General features: G+C 36.7%; 3 protein-coding genes across 7 annotated transcripts in view; all 3 read left to right on the forward strand.

Moving 5' to 3' along the window:
- The first annotated feature begins 6,696 nt into the window (after positions 1-6,696).
- LOC113393659 (BOS complex subunit TMEM147) lies at positions 6,697-8,200 on the forward strand. The gene is made up of 4 exons (XM_026630656.2): positions 6,697-6,893; positions 6,970-7,108; positions 7,366-7,488; positions 7,708-8,200. Exons 1-4 carry the CDS (start codon positions 6,817-6,819, stop codon positions 8,053-8,055), a joined length of 687 nt encoding a protein of 228 aa, XP_026486441.1. The 5' UTR covers positions 6,697-6,816; the 3' UTR covers positions 8,056-8,200.
- Positions 8,201-11,517: 3,317 nt separating this feature from the next.
- On the forward strand, positions 11,518-16,345 carry LOC135193472 (uncharacterized). Its single transcript, XM_064216077.1, has 6 exons — positions 11,518-12,227; positions 12,752-12,930; positions 13,196-13,277; positions 14,620-14,960; positions 15,054-15,455; positions 15,523-16,345. Exons 1-6 carry the CDS (start codon positions 11,922-11,924, stop codon positions 15,752-15,754), a joined length of 1,542 nt encoding a protein of 513 aa, XP_064072147.1. The 5' UTR covers positions 11,518-11,921; the 3' UTR covers positions 15,755-16,345.
- Positions 16,346-21,185: 4,840 nt separating this feature from the next.
- The window catches only part of LOC113393685 (uncharacterized), a 48,076-nt gene continuing 43,469 nt past the window's right edge, over positions 21,186-25,792 (forward strand). For 3 of the 5 annotated variants that reach the window (XM_026630690.2, XM_026630691.2, XM_064216027.1), the window contains exons 1-2: positions 21,189-21,776; positions 22,080-22,137. In XM_026630690.2, the coding sequence (XP_026486475.1) occupies positions 21,711-21,776; positions 22,080-22,137 (124 nt within the window). In that variant the 5' untranslated portion in view covers positions 21,189-21,710. Of the gene's footprint in view, positions 21,983-22,079; positions 22,138-25,792 lie in introns of all 5 variants that reach the window. The other 2 variants (XM_026630692.2, XM_026630694.2) reach the window with 2 other exon arrangements.

Below are 25,792 nucleotides of genomic sequence, written 5' to 3' on the forward strand. Positions count from 1 at the left end.
AGTTGATGTGAAAAATGTGACGATGTAGAAAACATTTATAGGAAACCTGAAAGTTTCGAAAGTAATTCTAACGTATGTATACTAACCCAACGCGCAGTAGAGCTACTTGATGGAATAAGTTCCGAATACTTTTCCTTCGCCCAGCGGAACTTTGACAGCCTATTTATATCTTTCAAATTCTCTCTAACGTGTATGTTTTATTATTATTTATATTTAAATAATGAGCAAACGAGCGGACGATCCATTTTTGTCACTAACTTCCACTGACAGATAGCAAGAGATAACTGTTACCCATGGGCACTGTAAGAAATATAAGCCTAACAAAAGGATCTAAAAGGCTATGGTACTCTCCTTAGTTTGGAATACAATTACTAATTCAATATTATAATAAAATTAAAGTTTAAATAGTTTCTTAAACTATTTAAACTTTAATTTGTCGAAAAGACATTTTTGAAGTACATCTATATTATTTAGTATTTGAGTTGGCAATTAATTGAATTGTTTTTTGAGGAGCATAATATCAACTCACAAACATAAAAAGAGGTCACATTATTAAAAATTTTAATCGCTATATTGTTCCAGACATGCTTGGTTGCTATCTGATGTTCAACAAAATGGATAATCGTAACCAACCGAAATCTCTATGTATTATACAAATGTTGTTATCTTAAGAATTTAGTTTGTTGCAGTCGTCGGTGTTTCTACATCTAATATTATTAAAAATGAAATTAATTCTGAATAGCGTAAAAAACATAATATTTTGTAAGTATGTTTAACGTAAACAACGAGTATCCATTCAGCAACGCGATCCCTTGTATCCAATGGCTCAAATCGTAGCGCACCTCCGCAAATCGTAATCCTCTTAGAAAACATTTCCAATTTAAAAAGAATTCCACCTTTTATCCCTTCGAGGAGGGCACGCGTAAAAAATAAAAGGAAAAACCGTGTGACACGCGTCCGAGACGGACGTACTCGTACCTATATATACCCGGCTTTTTCGGGTCCCTCCACTCGATTCTTTACAGGTCGCTTCTTCCATCGAGAAAGCATCTATTGAAACTCCACTCAGGCCGTGTTAGCTGCCTATTTAGTATAAAATGGGTCGAGAATTTCCCCGAGATCCTTTTTTATCTAAAGGTGGGCCCCACCCCGCGTCACCCGTCGCCGTACGTCGTGGACCCGACTCTAGGTAACGACCGTGCGGCCTTCAGTACCATCGATGTGCTATTCAATTTACTTACCCTTGTTTCTTTTAAACTTATACAAATAAAACTTACGGCCATTGCAATTTATATTGAAGACCAATCATAAATTCATATTTTCATAAGAATATATATTTATCACATTTTTATGACTAAATAATATGTTACCTGAATTCAATGTCTAACCAAACCGATTCAAATTGTAACTCGTACCTAAAACAATTTCACATAAGAATTCGAAAACGGGAAATAAACTTATCAGTTTTTATGAGTATCCATTTACTTCATTCCCTGTAGTAACATCAGTTCAAATATTTAAAGGGCGGCTGAATTTGATCCGGGCCCGCGAGTGGCCGCAATTGGATCACACGAGCGGTTTCCATCCTCCCAAGTTATTTCACTGAAATTAACTTATCCAAGCAAATTCGATTTCAATGGCCTAAAGTAAACTTAAATTTGTATCAATTTCGAACCCCGATCGTCGTGAAAGCTATTATTACTGTGAGCTATTTCAACGATACAATTTATTTTTATATCTTTTACCATTTGATTATTTGGTATATTCATGTGTTCATAAGATTGCAAGATCATCCTTACTACCTCATAACAAACTTCTCTAAACATCCAACGACTCAAAAATACGTATAAGATTTATTGAAAACGGAATATAGAATTATATTTTTAGAATAGGCAATATAAAAGTAAATAATGACAAATAAGTAACGATATATAAAACTATTCTTTCTTTATAACACAGATCCAAGAAAAAAGCAGGATTAGGTTTTTTTTCAAATATAATATATACATTATTAAACCATGCCAAGGGGAATCAAAACAGCTTTCCTTCCAAAATTTGACCGAAAATAAGAATTGGAAAACAGAACAATTCGCATAAGAAGACAGCGACGGCGAATCGCCTAGGGATCGGTTAACCCATGTTACTCGACGCGTCCGCTGTGTCCCAGAGGAGAATTCCGACTTTCCACAAAGAAAATAGCAATCAAAATTTGATTTACTGCCACCCGCGGCCGTACATCACATCTCTCTAATCCGCGAACAGAGAAAGCCTAAAATCTAAGGGGATCCGTCGAGGTCGAATTGAAAATCCTTCCGACATGAACTGTCTTTAATATTTATGAGGCAAACGTATAGCCGTACAGTTCCTTACTTTAGTTACTTACATTTTAAGCAAAGCTTGACTTATACAATCCTCGATATTGGAACGAAATAGTTACAAAGGTCTTCGTTAAATTAGACTATTTTTCATTACAGACCAAACACGATTTTTTGTCTTCGATGCTGTTCTCTTTGCAAAATATTGCGAATTATACGGCGACCCGTCTCAATATTCAGTGGCATATAAAACTGAATTGGACTTTTTGATCAGCCACCAAAAAATTCTATGATACGCTCGACGATAGCCTATGCATAAAGAATGAATCCTGCCCTTGCTTGGGCAGGCTATGTTTAAATAAACCAACATTGTCAATCCTAAACGAAGAAATTATATTCATCATATTTTTTATTAAAGCATAATCTATAAAAATAGGGCACAAATGAGAAATATAGATCAAAATTGGTTCGAGTTGCAATTTTATTGTGAAAAATATATCAAAATTCGTCCACGGCTTAAGGATTCGGGGAAATTTTAAATGTTAAAATTTTTATGATACAGCCAATTATTTGACCAACCGTTCATAGTACTTGCCTGTACATAATTTGAAATCAATGATATGAAGTATTCATTCTAATTGTACAATGAAAATATAATTTTAATATAATATCTTAAATGCCCAAGGTAACTTACATCTTTATCTAAATGAGAAAGAAATGTCTTCGCAAACCGTGTATGGCTTTTAATTCATTTGAAATATATAAAAATAATGATTATGAATTTACCTTAAAAGATAGTAAATTGTTTTGATATATCCTGAGATTAAACTGCCGTAAGCGTACAAGAACTATTTTTTTGTCAAAACTCCGTCATAGTTCAGCTAGTTTGTACCAATTACATATACAGAGCTTCATCGTTTATCGCTCTTTCTAGTAGTAGTTCAGAAGAATGTAGAGATACAAACAGAAACAGAAAGCGATTTTATTGTTTACCTACCAATAATAGATATGCTTAGATACGTCGTAGTCTTTAACAGGAAACGAATCGAATAAAAATCCTGTTTCTTATGTGACTTATCACAAGTAACATTATACACGACATTTAGTACTTATCAGAGTATTTATTCATATATAAATAATGAAGATACTTATACGAAATCTTTTCTCGATGACAAAAACCCGATACGGTAATAAAATAAAATTATTAGTAAGAACAAAACTAGCATCCCCAGCGGCGAGCAGTAATTTTGCATTGAGATCGATCGACGGAGGGAGCTCCGACGCGGCTAGGGCCGGTGAGGAATGTCGCATTAGGGAGTTTGCATGGGGTCACCGTAAGCCGTTTCCGATAAGGCCCCCCGGCGAACTCGGACTTTCGGTATTCTCGGCTCAATACGCGCTTATCTGCCTGCCACACTCGCCTGCAGCGTGCGTGAGCTGAATAATGCATCCGACGTCCACTCACTCCCCAAATTGAAATAATTTTTCTATAACTTCATAGTAATGATGGCTATTCTTATCTTGTAGCTTATATAGGTGCAATATAGACTCAATATATGAATGTTTTTGTTCTTACTGTTTATTTATTTTCAATGTCACCAAATTGTGTTCACAACGCTACACCAAACATTTATTTCCAAAAGAAAGATTTTATTCGAAGCTGCACTCTTTGCAAATATAATATATAATTTGAGTCATTTAGTAGCTTCGAGCCAATTTGATGATGTAGCTTGGAGGTGGCTAGAGTGACTTTTCAATCCGTGGTCTTATTACGAGCCTTACGAGCCTAAGTTTAATTTCAGGCTCTTCGGGTACATTAATACCTTAGATAATATACAATCATCAATACATAACTTGTTAATACATTCGTTACGTTGTTAAAACAAGCTTGTAAATATAACGACTGACATTATATTATACGAAACAAGAAGTATCTAAGTAAATATTTTATGCTATTATTTGCCTAATGAATTTGAAACGAACCAACCTGAAAAAACAAAACACTTGAAATGAAAAGTCGAGTAGGTACGTTAAGTGCGGATTAAGTCCGGTAACAAAAACTTTCACGCCATCGCTAGATTGAGATCTCGAGCTCCAGCTCCACTTCACATCTCCACATGATAAATAACCGCTTCCCCGCTTTTTACGCGCCGAGGGTGTCACGCAAAAAAATGAATAAGGAAATTTACCTAATGGCTGCGATTCTTTATACTCTATCTCCATTGTCAGAGGACAATGCTGTAATGGAGGGATAACGTGAGTGAACTGTGCTGAAGGTTCGCATTTTATATCCGACTCTCTTTATGTAGCAAATTAAGCGCTATAACCTATAAGAATATGTTCGTTTTAAATGTGCAATAACCTTTATGCACGAATTACTTTACACATTGATCAACTTAAACTTTTATTCGACTCACGAGATACTTTTTTTTAAGAAAGCGAGATTTACTTATTCTATCGTTATTGAGTGTTACATAGGTAGTCTTTCTTTCAGTATTCAATAATGAGGACATTGAAGGACTCGAGTATATTTTCTTAAAATGCGTCGGCGGTCGAGCAAATGTGCCAGTTGACGGTAATGACAACCCACATTAAACATTCCTTACATCGAAAATGCGCCACCAACCTAGGGAACTAAGATGTTATTTACCCTTATGTTATGGCCATTGTTACACTGGCCAAATGTACTTTTTAATTTTTCGTATCTATCAAAGCTAATATATAACTTTGATTAAATTTTTAGATATTTCAGACATACATACAATATTTTTATAGAGCATTTGTTAAAAAATTATAGCAAAAAATGCTTTTAATTTTTAGTTAAAACATTAATTCCAAATTAAATATCTACTGACACAAAGTTCTAAATTAAAATTATTTCAAAATACCTCATTATGATCAAAATTGTTGGAAAAAAAAAATCAAATTTCTAATAAAAGTATAGTATTAGTATATTATAAAATTTGATATAAGTAATAAGTAATAATAAAATATTCAATATTAAAATATACCGTTTTAAATAAATAATATATTAATATTTAAACAAAATCCCTAATTTGAAAATAAATGTATATATCTTTCTACCACATATAAAATATTGTTGCAATAAGATACTCTTATAAGATTCCATTAATAGTACATAGTTTAGAATCATTAGTAGAAAATATTTTAACTGTTAACTTGCTTTCAAATATATTGTAATTAAATAATTTTCTCTTAATTTGTTTGCTCATTTTCTTGCAATCTTAACAAGATAATTAAATATTTACTTGAAAAAGACTCACCAGGTGATATATTTTCAGAAAAAACATCCATTTCCTTCATATTTCACTTTCCCCCTAGAGAAGTTTTGAAACTATGAAACAATTAATATTAATTTAATATTAAATATTATTTCTAAACTTGTTGTAACTAAATAAATTAGTACCTGATGCATAAATATGATTATGCATATACAAGAAACAGCTTGATCCAGTAAACGACAAAGGGGTACTGCGGAGAACTGTTGCCCGAGCTCTCACCGAGCGGAGACCAAACTATTCTACGGACGAATAAAATCTGAATTTGATAAACTCTTCTCTGTGATTGGATAAAAATATCCGAACCCCTTTGCGCGTGTGCTAAAAAACGAAAGGGTTGAAAACGTTACCCTTTTTTTAGTGTCCCCTTACCTTTCATCCCTTTCTGCCACTCCAATACCCAAGCAGAGATTTTTTTGCTATCATATTATTTTTCTGTAATAAATTAAAACTAGGGTTTTTTTTACTCGTTTATTATTAAAACATAAAAAATTATTATACATTCATTTAAATTACTCACTTTTAGTTTATAGGTTTGTTCCTACTTAAATTATGCTTATACAAACATTTTTCATATCCATTAATAGTTCTCTAAAATCTCCAAATACTCTTAATAGAGTTGAGTTAATATAACATTAAACATTCAAGAAAAAAATTAGTTCTTATTTTCATACACTTTGAATTAAAACCCCGCCGAAAGTAAATATGTTCCATTTTACATACGCCACATAGCTGTCAGTTACTGTTTAAAAATCTTCATAACATATCGAATGTTAATAATCAACAATTAGAAAATGCACACTTATTAACTTGATAAAAATGTTTGTGCTAAACTATTAAATAAATTAATACATGCCATCTCACTACGTAAAACGTAGTGTAAAAATGAAAAAAATATCACTGATCACTTACACTGATTTTTGTACTATTGTTCTCTCATGTTTTCTCTTCAAAGTAACAGGTATAAGTTATGTGTTAGTATAATTACTTTTCCTGAATTAATTAATGATCTAATGAAGAAAATTCGGTATCTGTGATTTTTATTACCTTCACGAGACTCTTGTCAGTTGTCACTTACATTTGACATTATTTTGACAAGTCACTCAACTCTCGAAAAACGGAGTATTTCGAAGTTAATTTTTACGGTTCCTTCTATTAAAAAAATATTATAAACCATATTTACAATTAAACTTAAAGTCAAAATGACTTTATATCACTTCGGGAATTGTTTAGCGTTAGTTTACGCTCCATATCATATGGCTTATAAATTTTCGGGAATGTAAGTGTATTTATCTAATTAGGTTAAAAGTATTAAAGTTTTCTGTCAATGTTAGATATAATTTTATTTCTTCCAGATCTGAATATGCAACATTTTCGAAATGCGTGTATGCTGGAGGACTATATATTTTGACACAGCTTTGTAAAATGTTGCTCTTAGCAACTTTTTTTCCCGATTCCGATAACATTCAAGGCGGTGAATATGATATATTTCTTGTAAGTATTCTTAGGATGAACGTTTAAGCTTATTTATATTTATTTATTCAGCAGCATTAACCCATTACAATCAGTAAAAGCAATACATTATTATACAAAAACAAGGTTATTTTCTTAAGGTTATTTAGGATATTTTCAACAATAAAGTATTTAATTGCTTCAATGTCTTTTTGAAATAAATTATTTCAAAGTAAAATATATTGAGAAAAAAAGTTGACATAACTTTATCTACATAAACAATTTGTTCTTACTTACAGGAAATTCTGAAAGCTACAGTTGATCTTGCTGATCTTCTTGGCTTATATTTTGCTCTAAATTCAATACCGGGGAAAGGACATGCAAAGATCTTGACAGCAGCGATAGGTTGGGCCAGTGCTGAGGTAAGTAAACCAAGTCTGATTTAATAAGGTCTAATAAATTATAGTACTCTTAATTAAGATGTGCATAAGTAGGAGTAACAAAAAATATTGTATTTAATCAAATAAGTTGTTTAAAATACTACTTCACAAAGTAAATTGGCAAATTCAAGTTTTCAAAGATTCTTAGTATATTTGTACAATATAAAGTAGATTTTAAAGTCAGAAATTTTATTTTGACAGGTGCTAGTGACCCGCAGTATTCTCCTCTGGGTTGGTGCAAGAGGTTCCGAGTTTGACTGGCGATATGTGCGTTCATGTGCTGAGTCCAACGTAGCATTGTTACAGCATGCCTCTACTGCTGCTCTTGTTTGGCTCTGGACCCGCAGTGACCTGTCTAGAAAACATTTTCCCATAGTTGTTACACTTTTAGCTATATCTCCTTACAAAAGTCTAATAGAAGAAGCCATTGCCAGTATTTTTTCTCTCAGTGCTTGGGCTTTATTAGGTCTTCGTACAGTACACGCCACTGCAATTGGCCTCACTGCTTTAGCTATGTATGCAGTTTTAGCTCAACAAATTGGAATATAACTGTTAATTTATGATGAGTATAAGTTCAAACCTTTGTATTTATTATATTTGAAAACAATTTGGTGAGTGTCAGATTAAGCAAAATAAGTACCTAATTTAAGTGTAGGTTAAATTTATAATTAAAAATAAAATGTTCTTTGTTTTAGTGTGCATTAATTACTGTCAAAACCCTAACAAACAAAAACATTTTAAAACAACTGAACAAATGAAAAATTTTATGTAGCTTGAAAGTATTGATGTTTTCCTTGAGATAGTAGCACCATCTTATATTATATCCATATAATCTCATTGGCATATAGTACCAGAAGGAGTGATAAACGGCTGGTGAAAGTGTTGCAATAAAGGTACTGAATAAATAATGATTTTTATTTTGTTGTGATATTGTAACAATTTCAGTTTTGTAAACTTAACATTAACATTTGTTTAACTATTTCAAATCAAGATCAATATGTAGAACAAAGTTCATAACAATATTCATTGAATAATCTAGAACAGTTAACAAACATTTGAAATAGAATGCTAGATGCTCAGCCTGGACAAAACCTGGGTATCAGATGTACTGCTAAGGATGTCAGTTTGATTATCGTCATCACTAGAAGCAAATCACCTGGCATCGAAGGTCTGAAAAGATGGTAAAAACAGTAGTGATACCCTTTCTTAAAAATAAGCCTGCTGACATTTCAGGCCTAAGTAATTATATATTGTCTCCATTCAGAACTGGTATGTTACATTCATGAAGAAGATCCGCTTTCGAGCTATAAAGGTTGCAAACTGAAAACTTGTATCCACTTTTCCTCAACCTTTCAAAGGCTTTTGACCAGGTTTCCTTAGACATTCTTTGGAAAAAACTAGAAGACAATAACCCTTAATCAGGCCCCATGTGCACTGGCATTAAAATATTTTTTTAAATATGGTGTGTTCTTAATTTTTACCTGTACAATGTATACCTAAAATCTGTTTCTTAAAAAATATTAAATTTAAGACAAAAAAAGTGGTCGTATTATGCACTATGCCTGTTAAGGAGTTCTCTGTCGTTTTATAATTTGTTTCCATTATCCCTATTTTAATTAGGAACTGCATAGTTAGAACTCAGATCTCTTTACTGATAACCGGCAATGATTATTGTTAATAACATTTTTTTTTTACGCTACTAGAAGAATGTTAGTTTGGTTAAAAAAACGTAGAATGTTATTTTTGTTACAAAAACGCATATCACACTACCGCCAGACGGTATAGGGCACATAATGACCACTTTCTTTAAATCATGATTTTTCCCAAAACTAATTGTTTAGTAGAAAATTTTTAGCTTCATACGAAAGATACGAATATTGGTAATCAAATAAAGGTTTTAAGAATTAAAAAAAAGACAAAGATCACTATAGAACTCCAATTACCTACGTGGTTGATTAATCGTACTATGCCTGATTAAGGGTTAAATTACCATCAGAACTCATTAATATCTGGAAGTACTGGTACGGAAATCAGGTCAATCGCGTGCGAGAGTAGCGAACCATATCGCAGCCATAGAATTTTTTATAATGTTTTTTTAATCTAGTCCAGTCATTACATCGAGAAAAACGGATGAGTAAGGCAAATGAACCATGAAAGCCCAATTTTAGATATTATGTTTTATTCAATAATAATCAATTTTTGTAAATGCCACTGAGGTTTACAGCCAGCACTTGAGACCTGCATAGCTAGGCTTGCCAGATGCCCGGGACATCCGGGATTGTCCCGGAATTTTGCGTCTTGTCCCGTGTCCAGTAATTAGTCCTTATTGTCCCGAATTCTGAAAACCTACTAGTTTTGTAATAATAAAAATAAGTTTTAAGTCTAAACTGCGTCTTAAAATTGTAACTGGCGTTAATTACCTACTATGTACGTAGATACCTATCTAATAAATGTATATATTTGAGAATAAATGGCATTTTCCTTTTCAAATATCAATATAAATCCTTTAAAAATAAAAAAAACAATATACTTTTTACTATGGCCACGACCCGACACCGTTGTCCTAGAATTGTCCCGGATTTGATAAGTTTCTATCTGGCAACCCTATGCATAGCGCAGTCTACTTTTACAGCCCTAGATTTTGAAGTGGAGTTTATATTGCGTGTGTGTGTGTTTATAGGACCACTATGCCACTACCACTAAAGCTCTGGACAACTATAACGTGGTAATGTTCCCTATGATTCACAAGCTTCTCGTGAACATGAAGCGCCGACAGCAACACTAGAGCATACCTCGTTGCGGAGGCTGAAACATTTTTGAAAAACAGCACTGAACAGTAATGACTAACTAGGTAAGTCTTAAGGATAATTCACCATGACGAAATCATCATCTACTTCATCGATTGTCTTTGAATTTAAATTTTATTAATGTAAAATTATGTATGTATTATTATTTTTTATAATATTGAAACGAAAGGCAATAACAACTACTATGTTATATATATATATATATATTGTTATAACTCTGTTATATTCTTTTCGCCCCGTTGCTATCGCGACAGCTCTCTTTTCTTTTTTGTTACTACAGTACCATCGGCAACAGTCTCTCTTGTATAAACTAGCGAATGACGTTCCGAAAAAAATGGTTCTGGTATTTAATTCCTCTCACTGTATAATCGGCTATGACGTCACTAATAGTCATAGGCGGGCTTGGCTGGCAGTTCCAGCAATAGCTGTCGAGACATAGCTTTGGCTGGGCTCGATTTGACCGACTCGGCTCGGCTTAGCATATAACGTGATGTTAAAATATCCTTATTTCAAAATAAAAGTTATTACTCAAATTGTTTTATTTTTATTTATTATACAAACACCAGGATAAGAAATTTGTTGCTAAGACAAAGCATACCTCTACTTTAAAATAAATGACACAATCCATAATTTAGAACCATTTTATTTACATTATAATATATATTACAAACCATCAATATGTATTTTGGTATCCTATTTTTGTATTTTATTAATATTTGAGTAGATGTAACATATTTTTCCTTAATGATTAGCCTATGTCTAAAACAGTTTACATATTTAAAAGTTAATTTTATCGCAATCCGCACCAGTTACATTCTAGGAAAATTGTCAAAAAATTAATAACTGGTAGGACATGCAGGCGATCCGGGCTGAGAACTCGAAAACTGAAAACTGCGAAAGTGTACCAGCGATGACGAGCGAGGACGGCCAGGGTCAGCGGAGGTAGAGCTAGTCAGCGCCTAGCGTTGTTGGTTATATATATCATCAAAACTTCTGTTCGAAAACTAGTAGGAACAAATTAAATAATTAAGCCAGTTAAGAAGTTACTTGATCAACCATTTTCTTACAAAATTAAACCCTGGAAATGAAAAATATTTTAATACTACAGTAACATAATTATTGCCATGCATAAAATTTAATTCTTCAACTATAACCTGTGATAGAACTGTCAATGTCAAATTAGTCTGTTATCTGTAATTCTGTACTTTATGGTACGCCTTCAGCTTACCTATGCCTTGTTAATAGTAATAAATTTAATCAAAAGGTCACAAGTACAAATTTAGTTGAAACGGACGAATAAACAAATATATTTTAAGGTCCTAGTCCGCTTCTTCAGGATATAAAAGATACAATTAACATGTAAAGCTGGAATAGCGTGGGGGTCATGGAGCTGGGGTCTCTCTAGCAGTAGCAGTATAACTGTTTATAACATCAGTGACGCCACTGAAAAATGTTTTTTATCTACGACTAGAATTTCCAGTTACTTTTTCGCATCGATAACCCTCTGACCAGTTGTTTTATAAATTTTACACATTGCCTGCTCGTCATATACTATGTTTTATAAACTATATAAGTGATTTCGTTATGCCGTGATCGATAGCAATAAACATGAAGAAAAAGTTGTTTTTGTTTTTACTTCTCTGTTATTTAACCAAGGCTGAATACAATGCCAAGTGTAGCGATAATTTACAAAGCGGCTTAACTTTCGAAGCTATGAACGACGATGTCGAGGGACGATACAGGGTCGAGTGGTGTACGGTGGCTGATAAAAATGTTACCACCTGGGAGCTAGTCATGCGATACGATGATACTCGGCCGCCCAGTCGTTGCGTGAAATACAGTGTTGACATCCCACCTGGAGCAGTACACTCTCGTTTTAGTGAGAGAGTTCATCTTAATTTAAATTGTACTAATGTAAGTGCCCATATTTTCCTCAGTATCTTTATTTGTACAAAAAAATCATTTGACATACAACTTAGTGCTGGATACGAGATTATGCATATAAATAATATTATAATTTAAAGTCAAGTCTTCCTATTTTTTTTTAAACGGCACATTAAGGATAACCATATTCAACCAACCAATTAAAATGTATTTGTAAACTTAACAAGATAAAACGACAGATTTCACTATGCATTATCTGACTAGTTCAACTTTCATTGCATGGACGTTAGATCTGTCAGTGACTCCATTCCGTTCAAAACATTGATGGTTTCATACAGATCAACTTAATACATAGCATATAGAACTTACTGTATATTTGGATTAGTAATATTTAAGCTGAAAATATTTATTTAGTAAAACCTTCAAAGGGGAGTCCATCACTAATGGTAAATAATCTGATAGAGTCAGATTGAAATATTAAAAGTAATTTTCTATATACTTTCTATCCTGGAGTCTTAAATTTCATATATTAACATTTCATTTAAATATTTCAGATATGTTTCTCCACATACTTGGATTTAATATTCAATGGCACATGCTATCACATCAAGACGGTGCTCCACCGAGGGACCAAGAGCTCCAGCCCTCATGATTCCTTACACTATGTTTTTAACCCATATCCGAAAGAACATTTCACTGAGAGCATAGCTCTGGTTAGGGCATTGAGTAAAGAGTAAGTATAGAAAGTAAATCAAAACAAAATACATGTATTGTCACTATTAAACTCAATTAGACACTCCAAAGAATAACAGCTCTTATGAGGAGTAATGGCATAAAGCTCCCTAAATACTCTTTTTCTCATGAATAAAATAAATTTACTTGGTTGATATTTATAATTCTTATACAAAATATTTGTAATTTTTGAAGTTTTTTTTTCTAAATATCTTTATGCTTAAGAAGTTTGCTGATGACACTAAATATTTATTTCCAATTTCCAGCGAGGAGCTCATTGTGCACTGGTATCTGGGCTATGTGCCGGCCGCTGATTACACAATGGAGCTTTGTACAGAAGACTTCCAGGTGAACAAAATATGTCACTAAATACCCTTTTCATTTAATATCCTGCTAGTCTGATACAAAAAGTATACTATTTCTCTGATCCAAGTATATTATAGCCTATCAAATTATATTACCAATGATATATCTAAAATTATAAAATCTAAAAATTAATCATTTACATGGCAATTTTTAATAAAAGCAAGGCAGACCATTTCTATGCATATGGGTAAGAGTATGCTTTTACAAAATACATTACTTACTAAGGAGATATGCGTTGACACAGTAACATTCATAAGGCTATAAAATTTTAATTAAAGCGACAAATGATAAGAAAGTCATCTAAATAAGTAGTATTCTAGTAGTCGTAATGTTGTCACACAGCAATCACGTTTCTTGATATTTCATAAGCAGCCGATTGATTAAATTAATGCAAACGAGCATTATAAAAACCTGTCATAAAATGTTACAGGTATAATTTATTAATAGTTTATTTACATACACTCAGTGTAAACTGAAACTGGCATTTTACTCGACAATTACTAATTTCAAAGTATTTTTATAAAGGTATAATAAAATACAAAACCTGTTTTAAATGTTTTGACAAAACTGTTCATGTTGTAATATTGTTAGTGGAAATCTACAATCTAATGTGTATTTTTTTTAGTTTGATAATATTCACTTCAGTTACAAGTTAATTGAATGACCTCATGAAATCACTCGTCTCACTGCTGTACTGACAGACTGTATTCTGGACTTAGTATTTGTTTATATGTCAGATACATACATTACATTAATTGACGCATAACAAATTAACTGCTATTACGAATACAACAGGTTTTGAGGAAATATAAATAGAGGCATTCACTTTCAAAGAAAAGCTTATCACTATCAGCGGTCTCTGCTTTCGGTGTAATCAAATTTTATTATGGTATAATTATTTTTGCTGGATTAAAAATAAAAGAAATAAACGATTTGCTTACGTCACGTAGACTGTATCTCTATCAGGCTCGTTTGGCCTTTCCTCGCGCTGTCAAGGCGCTACTCCAAACTTGATCTCTATGATTTTCCTCGAATATGTATGCATCAGTATTAGCGGTCAGGCTACTACGTTTTAAATAAACACGACCAGCGTGTGAATCTTTTCAAGCTTCGTTGTACATAATGGGCGTTACGGTACTGGGTCGCTGTGATGTCATCGCTTTCCATCAGAGATTCCCTTTTATCCGTATCTTATATCCGGCATTACATTTTACGTTCGTCTCGCGGTCAATCAAGTTCCTATCGCACATGTCGTGCCCAAGGCGGTTTTTACCTAAAATAGAATAAAACGTAGTCAGCTAACGATGCCGATCGCGCCCCGCAGTGGTGCCGCGACATCGGCGGCAACTGCAGCACGCGCGGCGCCGGCCGCACCGAGGTGCGCTGCGCGCTGCGGGCGCCGCCCGGCTGCTACAGCGTGCGCCTGCAGCAGCGGGCGCCCTGGACGGCGGCGCTGGCGCTGTTCCGCCCGCAGGCCAGCGCCGACTCGCGCGTGTGCCACCTGCGCCAGCCGCCGCTGCCGGCCGACGCGTCGCGCGCCACGCTGTGGGGGCTGTGCGCCGGGGCCGCGCTGGCGGCGCTCGCGCTGGCGCTGCTGCTGCGCGCGCACCGCGCCCGCCTGGCCGCCGCGCTCCGGCTGCGCGTGCTGCACCACTGGCTCGACAGGTACGGCGCACCCGGGCGGGTCGCCGGTCGGTCGCCCCGGGGCCGGCCGGCGGGTCGCGAGCGAGACGCTCACGTCGCTCGTCCCGCTCGCAGGCCGGAGGCGGAGGCGACGAAGCCCATCAACAACAACGAGGCGGACGAGCGCGCGCGCGTGCTGCTGCTGTACGCGCGCGACTGCGCGGCGCTGGCGCGCGTGGCGGGCGCGCTGCGGCGCCTGCTGCGCGAGGCGGGCTGCGCCGTGGTGGACCTGTACGAGCCCGACGCCGTGCGCGCCGCCGCCCGCGCGCCCGCCGACTGGCTGCAGCGCCAGCTGGCGGCCGACGGCGCGCGCGTCGTGCTGCTGCAGTCGCCGGCCGCCGCCGCCGCCGCCGCCGCGCCGGGCCGCGCCCGCCACGCCGCGCCGCACTCGGCCGACGGGCTGCTGGCGCTGGCGCTGCGCCGCCTGGCCGAGACGGGCCACGCGGGCCTGCCCTACCGGAAGTACTTCGTGGTCGAGTGAGTGTCGCCTCTCCCGCGGGCCGCCCCCGCGCTTCCGGCGAGACTCACGGCGCGCCGGTTGCAGGGTGGCGGGGCTGGAGGCCGACGTGCTGCCGCACCTGACGCGGCTGCGGCGCTACGTGCTGCCGGCCGGCGCCGAGCTGCTGCTGCGCGACGTGAGCGGCGCGGGCGCGGCGGGCGCGGCGGGCGCGGGGGGCGCGGAGGCGCTGGCGGAGCTGGCGGCGGCGGCGGACGAGCTGCTGCGCTTCGTGCGCGAGCACCCGGACTACGTGTCGGAGCTGTTCCAAGTCTGCTGAGCGTCAACCTCCTCGCGACACTGTTGTTCCGTTCTGCCCTCGTCGAAATTGTATTTCGATTTCCTTTAGCGACGTGACCTATGACGGGACCGACGGTCTCGGTAAAATCAACTCATTTTAAAATTTCAGTAACAGTAATGTTAGTCATTAATTGACTGACTCCTCTCGGTTCTCATATGTTTTTCCTTGAATTTGACGCAAAGGTGAAGTAGAATATGTAACTCATATCTAACTCATGACACCAAAATACCAATAAAATTAGTCGTCAAAGTTTTGAGAGGGCGCGGTGCTTATATGAATCGTACTTATAAAATAATAATAATGGCCTCCGCTCTCCGGCTGATGATATAATACGTATCGACGCAATAAACATACAGAGTAGCAGCCCGTAAATTGCTGTTTACATACTTTGATACATTTGATTTAGTTTGTCGCTTCGTTTTTGCTTCGTCTTATTTTATCTTTTGCGGTATGTTTGTGCCGGACAAACATTATAGCCGCCGAATCCATTTTAGGAATGCTTATACGCGTGTAATTCGGTAGTTACATTACGATCGTCGGTGAGTCGTTTGGACATAAGTGCGCTGAACAGAAACCTCGATCCCACAAGTTGAGTCCAGGTGACTGTTCGTAGAGAAATATATACATGGACATACGTAATCCAAAATATACTTGAATAACCAACTTTTGTCAATGTCTTAACGTAATTTCGATAATCTGGAAAATGGCCGTCTTCATAATAATATTAGATTTCTGCGGTGCGCAGGTTCGACAGCTCCGCTCCGACCGCAGTAGGCAAAACGTAAATAAACAACTTTGACCTCGAGTTTACACGACGAGAGGTTCAGTAGTCAGGGTAAATTATTGAATTAATGATTCAATGAATGAATGATTTTGAACAGACTATCGATTTTTACTATTTTTTACACATTTTTTATTTTTTGTCATGTTTAATATGTACGTAAACTGTCATACCCTGCCCAACCAGTTATTCTCGGTTAACTGATATTTATTATCGATTATTAATTTTTGCCGTTGAATAAAAAAAGTATTGTTTGTATAAATTTAATTTTTTGTCGACGGTTTCTATTTATTGTGTTTATTAAATAAAAAAACAAAAAACAATTGTCGCCATGTTAACTTTATATGACTTCATTAATTTATTTATTTTATTAATATTTGAGTAGATGTAAAAAAATCTGAAGATATAATCATCCACCTACTTATAAAACTATTATTTTTGATTCATTCATTTGCAGCGAATACGTGCGTAGGTAGTCTGTAACTGTATGGCGCGTGATAATTATCGCGTTTGGAAAAACGACGAATACATTTACGGTAAAAAAAGTCAGTACATAAGACAAATACGATTAGGCAGCTTTAAATTTTTATATCATCCATTTTAAAGTTAACTCGTAAGGCAAACCGCAACAGTTACGTTCTAATGCAACTGTCAAACTGAATAACTGGTTGGACAGGGAATGTTGGCGACGAACAACACCCGCACGGGCCTCGGGGTCGGGTCCACCGACTCGATGAAACGTAAAGCTGAGGTTAGGTTAGCTTTTATTTTTTACTAAGTATGACGTTTTGTTTACATTTTAAACATATAATATAATAATACGTCAATATTACGATTATCTTGCGATTATATCATATTATGACCGATACGATACACACATAGTACTCAGTCCAGAGGAGCTGTCGACACATGGAACCTGTTACCTGTCTTCTGACTTGAGACCTCAATTGAAATTGCGGCGCCGGCCGGGCTGTGACGATGTCGTTATTTTTGAAGGAATACGAGTTCGCTCAGTAATAGTTCAAAGGAAGTGCCGACGTGTCGTGGAAATTCTTGTATGATACTGAGTATGTATATATCTTTCACGTATGCAATGGCAGCTTTAGTTCGTAGACGAGTCGTGTGTCGGTTCTGTTATTGTTATTTTGGTTTTAGTTTTCGAAACGCACGCGTCTGACCATTTGAGTCGCTCTGATTCCAGACGACAGCAGCGGTAGCCGCTCCCCTTCTGTATGACACACCCGTAACCACATTACGGCTTTCGTGACATAATACGTACATACTTAACGCGAAGTAGAAGAACCGCCTCCTATAAATCCAACGTTTGGCTCGGTCGGTGTGCCGACCGGCGTGTTCCTGTTCGCCCCGTGGAATACGCATTTTATCGATAGTGCCTTAAGCCACGTGTAATTAAATAGTCGGACTCTGATGATAATATTTTTGGGGTGCATGTTTGTGTAAATTTTATAGATTAAGCGGTTAAGTCGTTCTGTTACCCCTCATATGGCACGATAACACTTCGCGATACGTCCGCCGCGCTGTCCCGTCGCGGCGCACGCGGGCGCGCAATGCGAGAGCGCGGACAGACGTCTTCGAGCGGCGCCTTTATATCAGGCGGCCGCTTCTCGTTGCTGCGAATGTTAGGAACGATCAGTGCGGGCCGTTTAGTGTTTACTCGCCGCAGATTCAAAGCGCCGTCCGTGAATTGAACGGCTGAGGAGACTTTGGCAAACATTAGACGTGCTATTTATTCTTCTGAAAACAATTGTTCGTTCCATTTCATACAAGGAGAGAGAAAAGTACGGTGATCATATTTTATTTATTGTAGCAGTGCCGCCTAACTACTACGTATGTGAACAGAGACTGCCGTTCGACGGTAGGGCATGTAATGCTTTTGCGCAATGCCCTACGCCGAGTGGGATTTCAAAAAGCTATAATTGCTACCGGCCGAACCTTTTAATATTTCAAATATATTTTTTTTTGTCTTTTAAATAGTTTGCTTTTCGTGTGCGGTTGTATTGGCCAAAGCTTGATTGATTTTCTCTACTCTCCCGAGCCAGCTTCGAGTGTGATAAATAAATAAAATCAAGTTTATTTTAATTTAAATTTTATCCCAATTTCTAACTGATTAAAAAAATGGCGCCCGAATGAGGAGATTTTTGCGGTGCGAGACCGTATCTTTGTGTATATTAAAACAGTTGCAATACAATTATAGACATTAGGGGCACTGCTTTTATATACCCGTAAAAATGTATTGCATCTCTATAAGCCGTTTATTAAATTTTCAAAATAAGATTAAATACTTCGATACTCGCGTAATGTATCATATTATGACTTTCTACAGACCGGAAAACAGTCATATGGTATTGAGGCGCGAAGGTACGTAACGTATCAGTACGTATAAATATAAAAAGGGACTTTAATCCTTCCTTAGTTTTTATTCTGCAAAAGTAAAACCAGGCAAACCTCAACGCTTCAGTGAGATGAGCACTTTGAAAATGATACGTCACACAATTAAGGAACTAATTAAGTGTGCCGGTTAAGGCGGGAAACGAATGTGTCTTCCATTTTTATATCGTTATATTTTTATATAAAAATATTTTTTCTTAATATGAAACGACGTAGATCAGCGGGGCGAGCTGAGTAACGAATAAAAACTGAACTGAAATATAATACATTAAATATTTTTTATGCATTTAACGAATTTATCGCGTCGCGATAAGTACAGGGTCAACAACGAATTTGTTTACACGGGAGTTATCTCCAGCTCGCGGCGCGGCGATTGCGAAACGTTTTGGATCTAAGTAAATTATTATATCGTAAGATTTTATTCATATTCTCGCGATAGTTAATTGACGAGCGAAAATAACGTCTTATTTCAATTTGTGAAGTGTGAACGTATTTTCTTAATGTGTATAAAATACTTTGAACAAAATGAAACAGTAAACTTAAACGTTCGAACGCTTAAAGTTTTTGTCATTAACTATAACTTAGAAGAAGTGATCGGAGTTGTAGGACATAAATATATTATAATCGGAGCCTAATTGAAGATTGAATGTTTGATCGGGAATTCCTCGATTTTTTAATTCACTGCTACAACATTAATCTCTAAACTTAAAGTGGTTTAAAATCTCATTTGATGTAGAGAATACTATATAGTAATTATATAATCGTTGACTGTATTTGTAAATAAACTAACACTTGTTTGTTTGTATGAATTACTTTAAGCCAAAGTTTTAACATCACAGCAATTATAGTCTATTTTTGTAAAATGATAATATATTTTATAAGTATAATGTAGGCTAATCGATAAACAGTACACACCTGACTTTCATGGAAGTCTTTGAATAGGAATCAGTTTCAACTTGTCTAAAATTACGGGATTATTTTTGTATACTTACTCAGTTCAATTAGAAGCTAAATCCCAAACCTTGTAAAAATCAAAACGTCCATCGTAATATTTTCAGGACCAAATCAAATTTCTTTATTGATACAACAATTGGACAGTATCCAGTGTGCAATATTTCGCAGTTTTCAATGTGTTTTTTGTCGGTATGCAAAGTAACTAAAGTTTTATATAAATTATGTACAATTACTCATAATATACCTCAAATTAATAAAATTGAATTAAACCTCTATGAAACTACACTAATCTTAGCGATATTATAGGTTTTTGCATTTTCTAATGAAATTCTGGAGTCATTTTTGTTGTGATTATGCTAATCATGTTATAATTTTGTTTATTGTATATTACTATAATAATTAATATTTTGTCGAGATACGGGATTTAAGACTGTGATAGAGCTTCTATTTAAAATGTCAAATGAATTGATCAACGCTATGGAGACTGTAAAAAGTTAAAACTTGTAGCTTTAACAAAAAAAAACATTACGACCCTAAAATGTGAACAGAAACGTGTGCCGGCGTCACAACGGCTTAACATGTCTCAAATATCAATTATTGTTGCGATATACGTTTGTTATTAAATATATTTCAAAAATTTCAAGTTGTACTTATTGCCTTCCCTTGAACGAATGTCTGATACATTATTTAAATTTGCCGCCTAACGCCAGCTCGAGCGTTGTGTGCGAGAGAGACGGATTGCTCGGCTACACTCGGAACACGCACGCAGGTAGGGAACAGATATGGCCGCTATTCATTATGCCAACTGATGTAAATGTAGTCTAAAAAGATTCTTATAGATAAGCCAGACGTATAAAATAATAATATACACATTCTACATTAACGTAAAATTATTAAAATACCAATAGCAATATTGAAATCCAACGATTTCTTTACAAATGTTCGACGTTTTATTATCATATTATATTTTTCAGTTTATGGTAAAACTGTTTTAAATAATGTATTAGTCACTAAGTTTGTTAATTTTGTTACATCAAAGTAAAAATAAAAAACTAAGACACGAGTTATCGGCATATCCATACACTTCTCACATCCGCAACTTTTTATCAGCACTATATTATCAAGTCGGTGTTATATAACGTGAACCTGTGTCGCTATCGCTATCTCTCTCTCCGCTACAACGCTCCGCCGACTGTTCGAGACGAGCCTCCCGCCTCGAGTAGTCAGAGAGGGACGACAGATATTGCATTAAATTTCGATCCTATTCTGTAATGTTTTGTCCAATCGCGTCCGATCTCTGCGTGTTCCGGTTCTTTGTCATCAATGGGTTGCCGGGCGAGATCATTTCGAGTGGCACTTGAAAACGATTTACGCAATATTTGAGTTAGTTTTTGACATAAGAAGTGTTTTAAAAAACTACTCGGGCTAATTTACACATCCCCCGTGACAAATATTATCCGAGACAACAGTATTTAACGCGTTCGATCTTAGGCCCTTTCGGTATTAATGAGCCGTACCCACTTCAGCTGACTGCGTCGTACGCAAGGCTACTCTAACTAAACTAGTAGTAGTCCGGCGTTCGAGGAAGGCGGTCGGGTGTTCGCTGTGGCTGTGATATGCGGATATGTTATTGAGGTTTAAAATGTTTTTGGAACGTTCGCCATAGGCGTGACGGCGTCTAGATCGCAACAGTTCGTGTCGAAATTGTATCGCGAGACCGGTGAGCGGCCGCCGGGGTCGCAGCGCGAGTGAGTGCCGTGGAGGACGATCAGGGCGAGCCGAGGCTCAATAATGCTCAAATTCCTGACTCATAAGCTACGAACGCATTCGTTGAATGAGGAGAACGTTTCCGAGAAGGTGGGTGTCGGCACGTCCCAGCCGGCTTTGCGCCGTGAAGGTCACACCGCCACCAGAAAATGGCCGCCTCGCTCGCGAGAACAAAGGAGCGGAACGATCGCCGGCTTCTACACCGCGCGACACGTTCTCGTTTAGTCTAAATGCACTACGATCTCATACTTTATTAATGTCGGAACCTACCGGTGAAAGAAAGTAATGGATACTCGGTACGAAAAGTCTTAAAAAGCGGCGTTTCGGTGGCGGTGTTTGTGATGGCCGACCGAGCGATTGATCTAGTGTTTGAGGAATTGTTTTCATTCGCAGGTGGAGGAGCGGGACTCCGGCACCGAGTCGGACGACGAGGCAGAGCGTGCCGACACCGGTGAGTCCCAACTCTTCTCGCCTGTCCGACTCGTATGCTGGCAGGCTAGTGACAACTGTCACTGGCCACTGTCGATTGTAGATTTGTTCAAGTTATCCCCGCGAAATTAATATTCATACAATATTGCTTTCTATGAATACTAGCGCACCCTTATCGCGCGTGACCTGTTCGACTAGCTCGGCGAGCGTTGTAAATAAATAAAATTATGCAAAATAAAAAAAATTAACAAAACAAGGTTGCATAGTTTACAATTGTTACTGACATTATTATTGGATTCTTATTAGCATACTGGTTTAGTGAGCGGACTACAAACTCATAGGCAGCCGACGCTTAAATTGGCCTGAGTGTGTCGTGTTTATACGATTTTCTACAATTAACTAACAACAGAAAGCTAAATTTAGTATAATATGATCGTACATGATTTAATTCGGTAATTTATATTGAACTAGTTCTTTGTTTTCTCTAGTATGACCTTGACGCGCGACCTTGAACTTATACAAAATAAATATCTAAGTATGAAACATATAATAGGTATTCTATGGCATAATTGATTTAAATTTTCGACAGCTCGTAACCGGAAATTGGCGCATTTAATATTTAATCGCATTCAATTTTACCTTTTTATGTGGTGAATTAAAATTAAATGCTAGAAATTCTCTACGAATTTCAATAAATTGTTTATTTATGTTAATAATTCATTCATTCGTTTACGATAAAACGATATAAAAATATATATAAAACGACTATAACAATGTATGTATATATCTATTTTTATTGAGTTGCTCGTACTTGTGAAAATATATTTTTATTTTTTACATTGAAAATAAATCGCTACTTACCTATATTGATTTTCGTTTGCGCAAATCTCGTCTCATTAGCGACGAAATTATCGAGCTGAAGTGAAATTTGAACGTGATGTAATGAGTAGATCAATTTATTTGGCGACGCGAACAATTTACACCTCAGTACCTATTTGTTAAAAGTGCTATAGGTGTGATGTATAGGCGTGCGATAAAGTATAGGTATATTTTATTATATTATATGTACCTTGTAAATAAATAAATACATTTCGGTATTTTTGCGAGTTTTCGGTTCATTGAATGTATACATTTTATATTTTATTAGGTGTTCTGCACTCTTCAATGTTAGTCGATGATTGAGGGTTGGAACCCGCTTGCTCGGGTGACCACAATTTTGACCTGCTATTACTGAATTTTGAAGAACACAATGGCCCAACCATTACATTTAGTGAGTTAAATTCACATAGGCATATATATAGTTAATCTGCGTGTTTATATTATTGTCGTGTAACATATTCCCTACTCTTACAGAGATTACAACTGGCCTGGCCTATAGATCAAGAAGATTTACACACAGAATTTTACTATTTTATACTACTTAATTGTTATATTCATAACATTTACTTCGGCCGTCGGCTTCGTTAATATGGTTATTTATAGCAATGTTAACGCAATAATTACGCGTTTAAATAATCGAGTGATAAAACTGAAAAGCTATGGGGAAATTAACAATTTTTTTTAAGTGATTTATTAAAAGAGTCCGTGATTTGCATTGATATGTAATAGTTTTTTATATCAATCGTGACATGTTTTCATTGATAACAATTAAATTATACTTAATATGTAATACATAGCCGAGGTTATCCAGAGGAGAGACTGACATCGTTCAACACGGTTATATCGCGTCGAGTATCGCCCATGGTACACTTCCCATTGATGCTGTGAGGAATAATTTACACTTCTTAGTGACGATGGCCACTTACTGTCAGGTGGCCCATTTCAGTTCGATACTTGATACGTAATAAACTATGGCATTCCTATCGAGCAGTTTAAAATCGAGAGTCGTGTCTCGGTTTTTTTATTTGCACATGATTTATAAACATCAACCGAGGATTTCTGCAAGGTTTAGGAGATACGAATTCAAATTAAGTCGAACTTCGACTTCATCCACGCCTCAACGAGGCGACACGACTAAAACTTATAAGTCATTACTGCAGGAACTTTACGGTATTTAAAGATACTATGTTCGTATCGTACTCCGAGGTTACATTTTGAATGTATTGGCGCTAAAACCTAAATTACTAAGTGATTTATTTATACTATCATATATTTTCCTTTGTTATAATGATATAAGCTATAAACGTGATTAAACATCAAAGATGTATCATATGCACCTTTCTACATGTGTACCTTCGTCGAGTGCCTGTACTGAATACATACTCCGAAGGTATCCGATGTATAGACTTGTTGAATTCTTTGACTGACGTATGAAGCAATGCGATTACGAGCTTTTCTTTTACGCTTCGATACTTTAGTGTGTATAAAAGCGTCCCGTGTCTTACAAGCAGATGCTACAGATAAATCACAACACACCAGTAACGTTCTGCGACTTCTCCAGAGCTTCGTTTATGTCCTTTAAATATATCTCGTGATATCTGATACGTGTTGCGTGAGAAAGGATGATACAATTACTCAAACGACTTCCTCCTCAAATATTTTTTAATTTTCAACAAGATATTTGAGCAAGAAAGCGGATTATATTTTGCTTGAACTAGGTTTTCTTTTTTTCAATTTAAGTACACGCTATTCAGCATAAAAGTTTTTATTTACTTGAATTTTTAATATCCAATACGAAAATGGATTTTTTAATTTGATTGTCATTGAATGTGTCATAGTGAAATTTCAAGTTGTTGCAGCTTCTCATATTTAAATTGTATATGATAGAGATCAATAGCTACCATGGTCTCGAGTTCGCAGACAGCTGCGAGCCATACGTTACACGCTAACGCTACGTGTACATGCCACCGCAGCCGCACCGCCGCGCCGCGCCATGTGAACCGAGAGCCACGCAATGAATAGCGAACCCGGGATGCAATAGAGCAATATAGCCAGTACTATGTCGCCCCCTGTACTTAACAAGCAATAAAATAATAATGAATCTTGTACAATGTTCTGTACACCATTACCCAGTGACATCTCGAGGTTACCATTAAACTGACAGTGTTAATTATTATTATTTAAATAGCAATGTAACGAAAATCTTGTTCCAATCGGCGGGGGGGGGGGTGGCAAGTACACTCTATTATTAAATAATTAAGATATCACGGAGGGTTAAGAATAGAGACGATTGAGTATAAAATAATGTAAACGTCACCTCAAACCGCTGCTCGAGCTTCAGTGTACCACAAGTAGTGGTACACTGAAGTAACAGCAGTATCGATGAAACCCGAACGCGACACGTACTCGGTTTTTATTTGTTTATTATGGAATTTCAGCGCGGCGCGGCGTCGGTGCGGCTGCGGCGCCGCGCCGTGTACATTGGACGCGAAACACGAAGCCTAAATAAAGACCTTAAAAAAATATTTGAAAAATATATCAGCATGTGATATTGACATTTCCACGGAGCAACATATAGTAACCCATGGACGCGCTATTTGTTCGATATTCATTTCATACGTAATATATGTATTTGATATTAAATAATCCCTTCCGCCTTTCTTATTCATAAAGTAATATTGAGAGTTCAAATTAAATCCAATAGATAGCAACTCATAATGTTTCCCTATTGATGTGTTCAAGGTCGTGTTTTCCACGTTACTCTCGTCGCACAATCGTCATGAAAACCTTAGACACGG

Source organism: Vanessa tameamea, chromosome 10, assembly GCF_037043105.1.
Source record: "Vanessa tameamea isolate UH-Manoa-2023 chromosome 10, ilVanTame1 primary haplotype, whole genome shotgun sequence".
Taxonomy (NCBI): domain Eukaryota; kingdom Metazoa; phylum Arthropoda; class Insecta; order Lepidoptera; family Nymphalidae; genus Vanessa; species Vanessa tameamea.

Excerpts from the sequence above, each read along its gene's own strand:
- LOC113393659 (XM_026630656.2), top strand. The coding sequence starts at position 6,817 with ATGACTTTATATCACTTCGGGAATTGTTTAGCGTTAGTTTACGCTCCA. Across the intron at positions 7,109-7,365 it reads GTGAATATGATATATTTCTT|GAAATTCTGAAAGCTACAGT; the intron begins GTAAGTATTCTT and ends TCTTACTTACAG. Across the intron at positions 7,489-7,707 it reads TAGGTTGGGCCAGTGCTGAG|GTGCTAGTGACCCGCAGTAT; the intron begins GTAAGTAAACCA and ends TTATTTTGACAG.
- LOC135193472 (XM_064216077.1), top strand. The coding sequence starts at position 11,922 with ATGAAGAAAAAGTTGTTTTTGTTTTTACTTCTCTGTTATTTAACCAAG. Across the intron at positions 12,228-12,751 it reads TTAATTTAAATTGTACTAAT|ATATGTTTCTCCACATACTT; the intron begins GTAAGTGCCCAT and ends TAAATATTTCAG. Across the intron at positions 12,931-13,195 it reads GTTAGGGCATTGAGTAAAGA|CGAGGAGCTCATTGTGCACT; the intron begins GTAAGTATAGAA and ends TCCAATTTCCAG.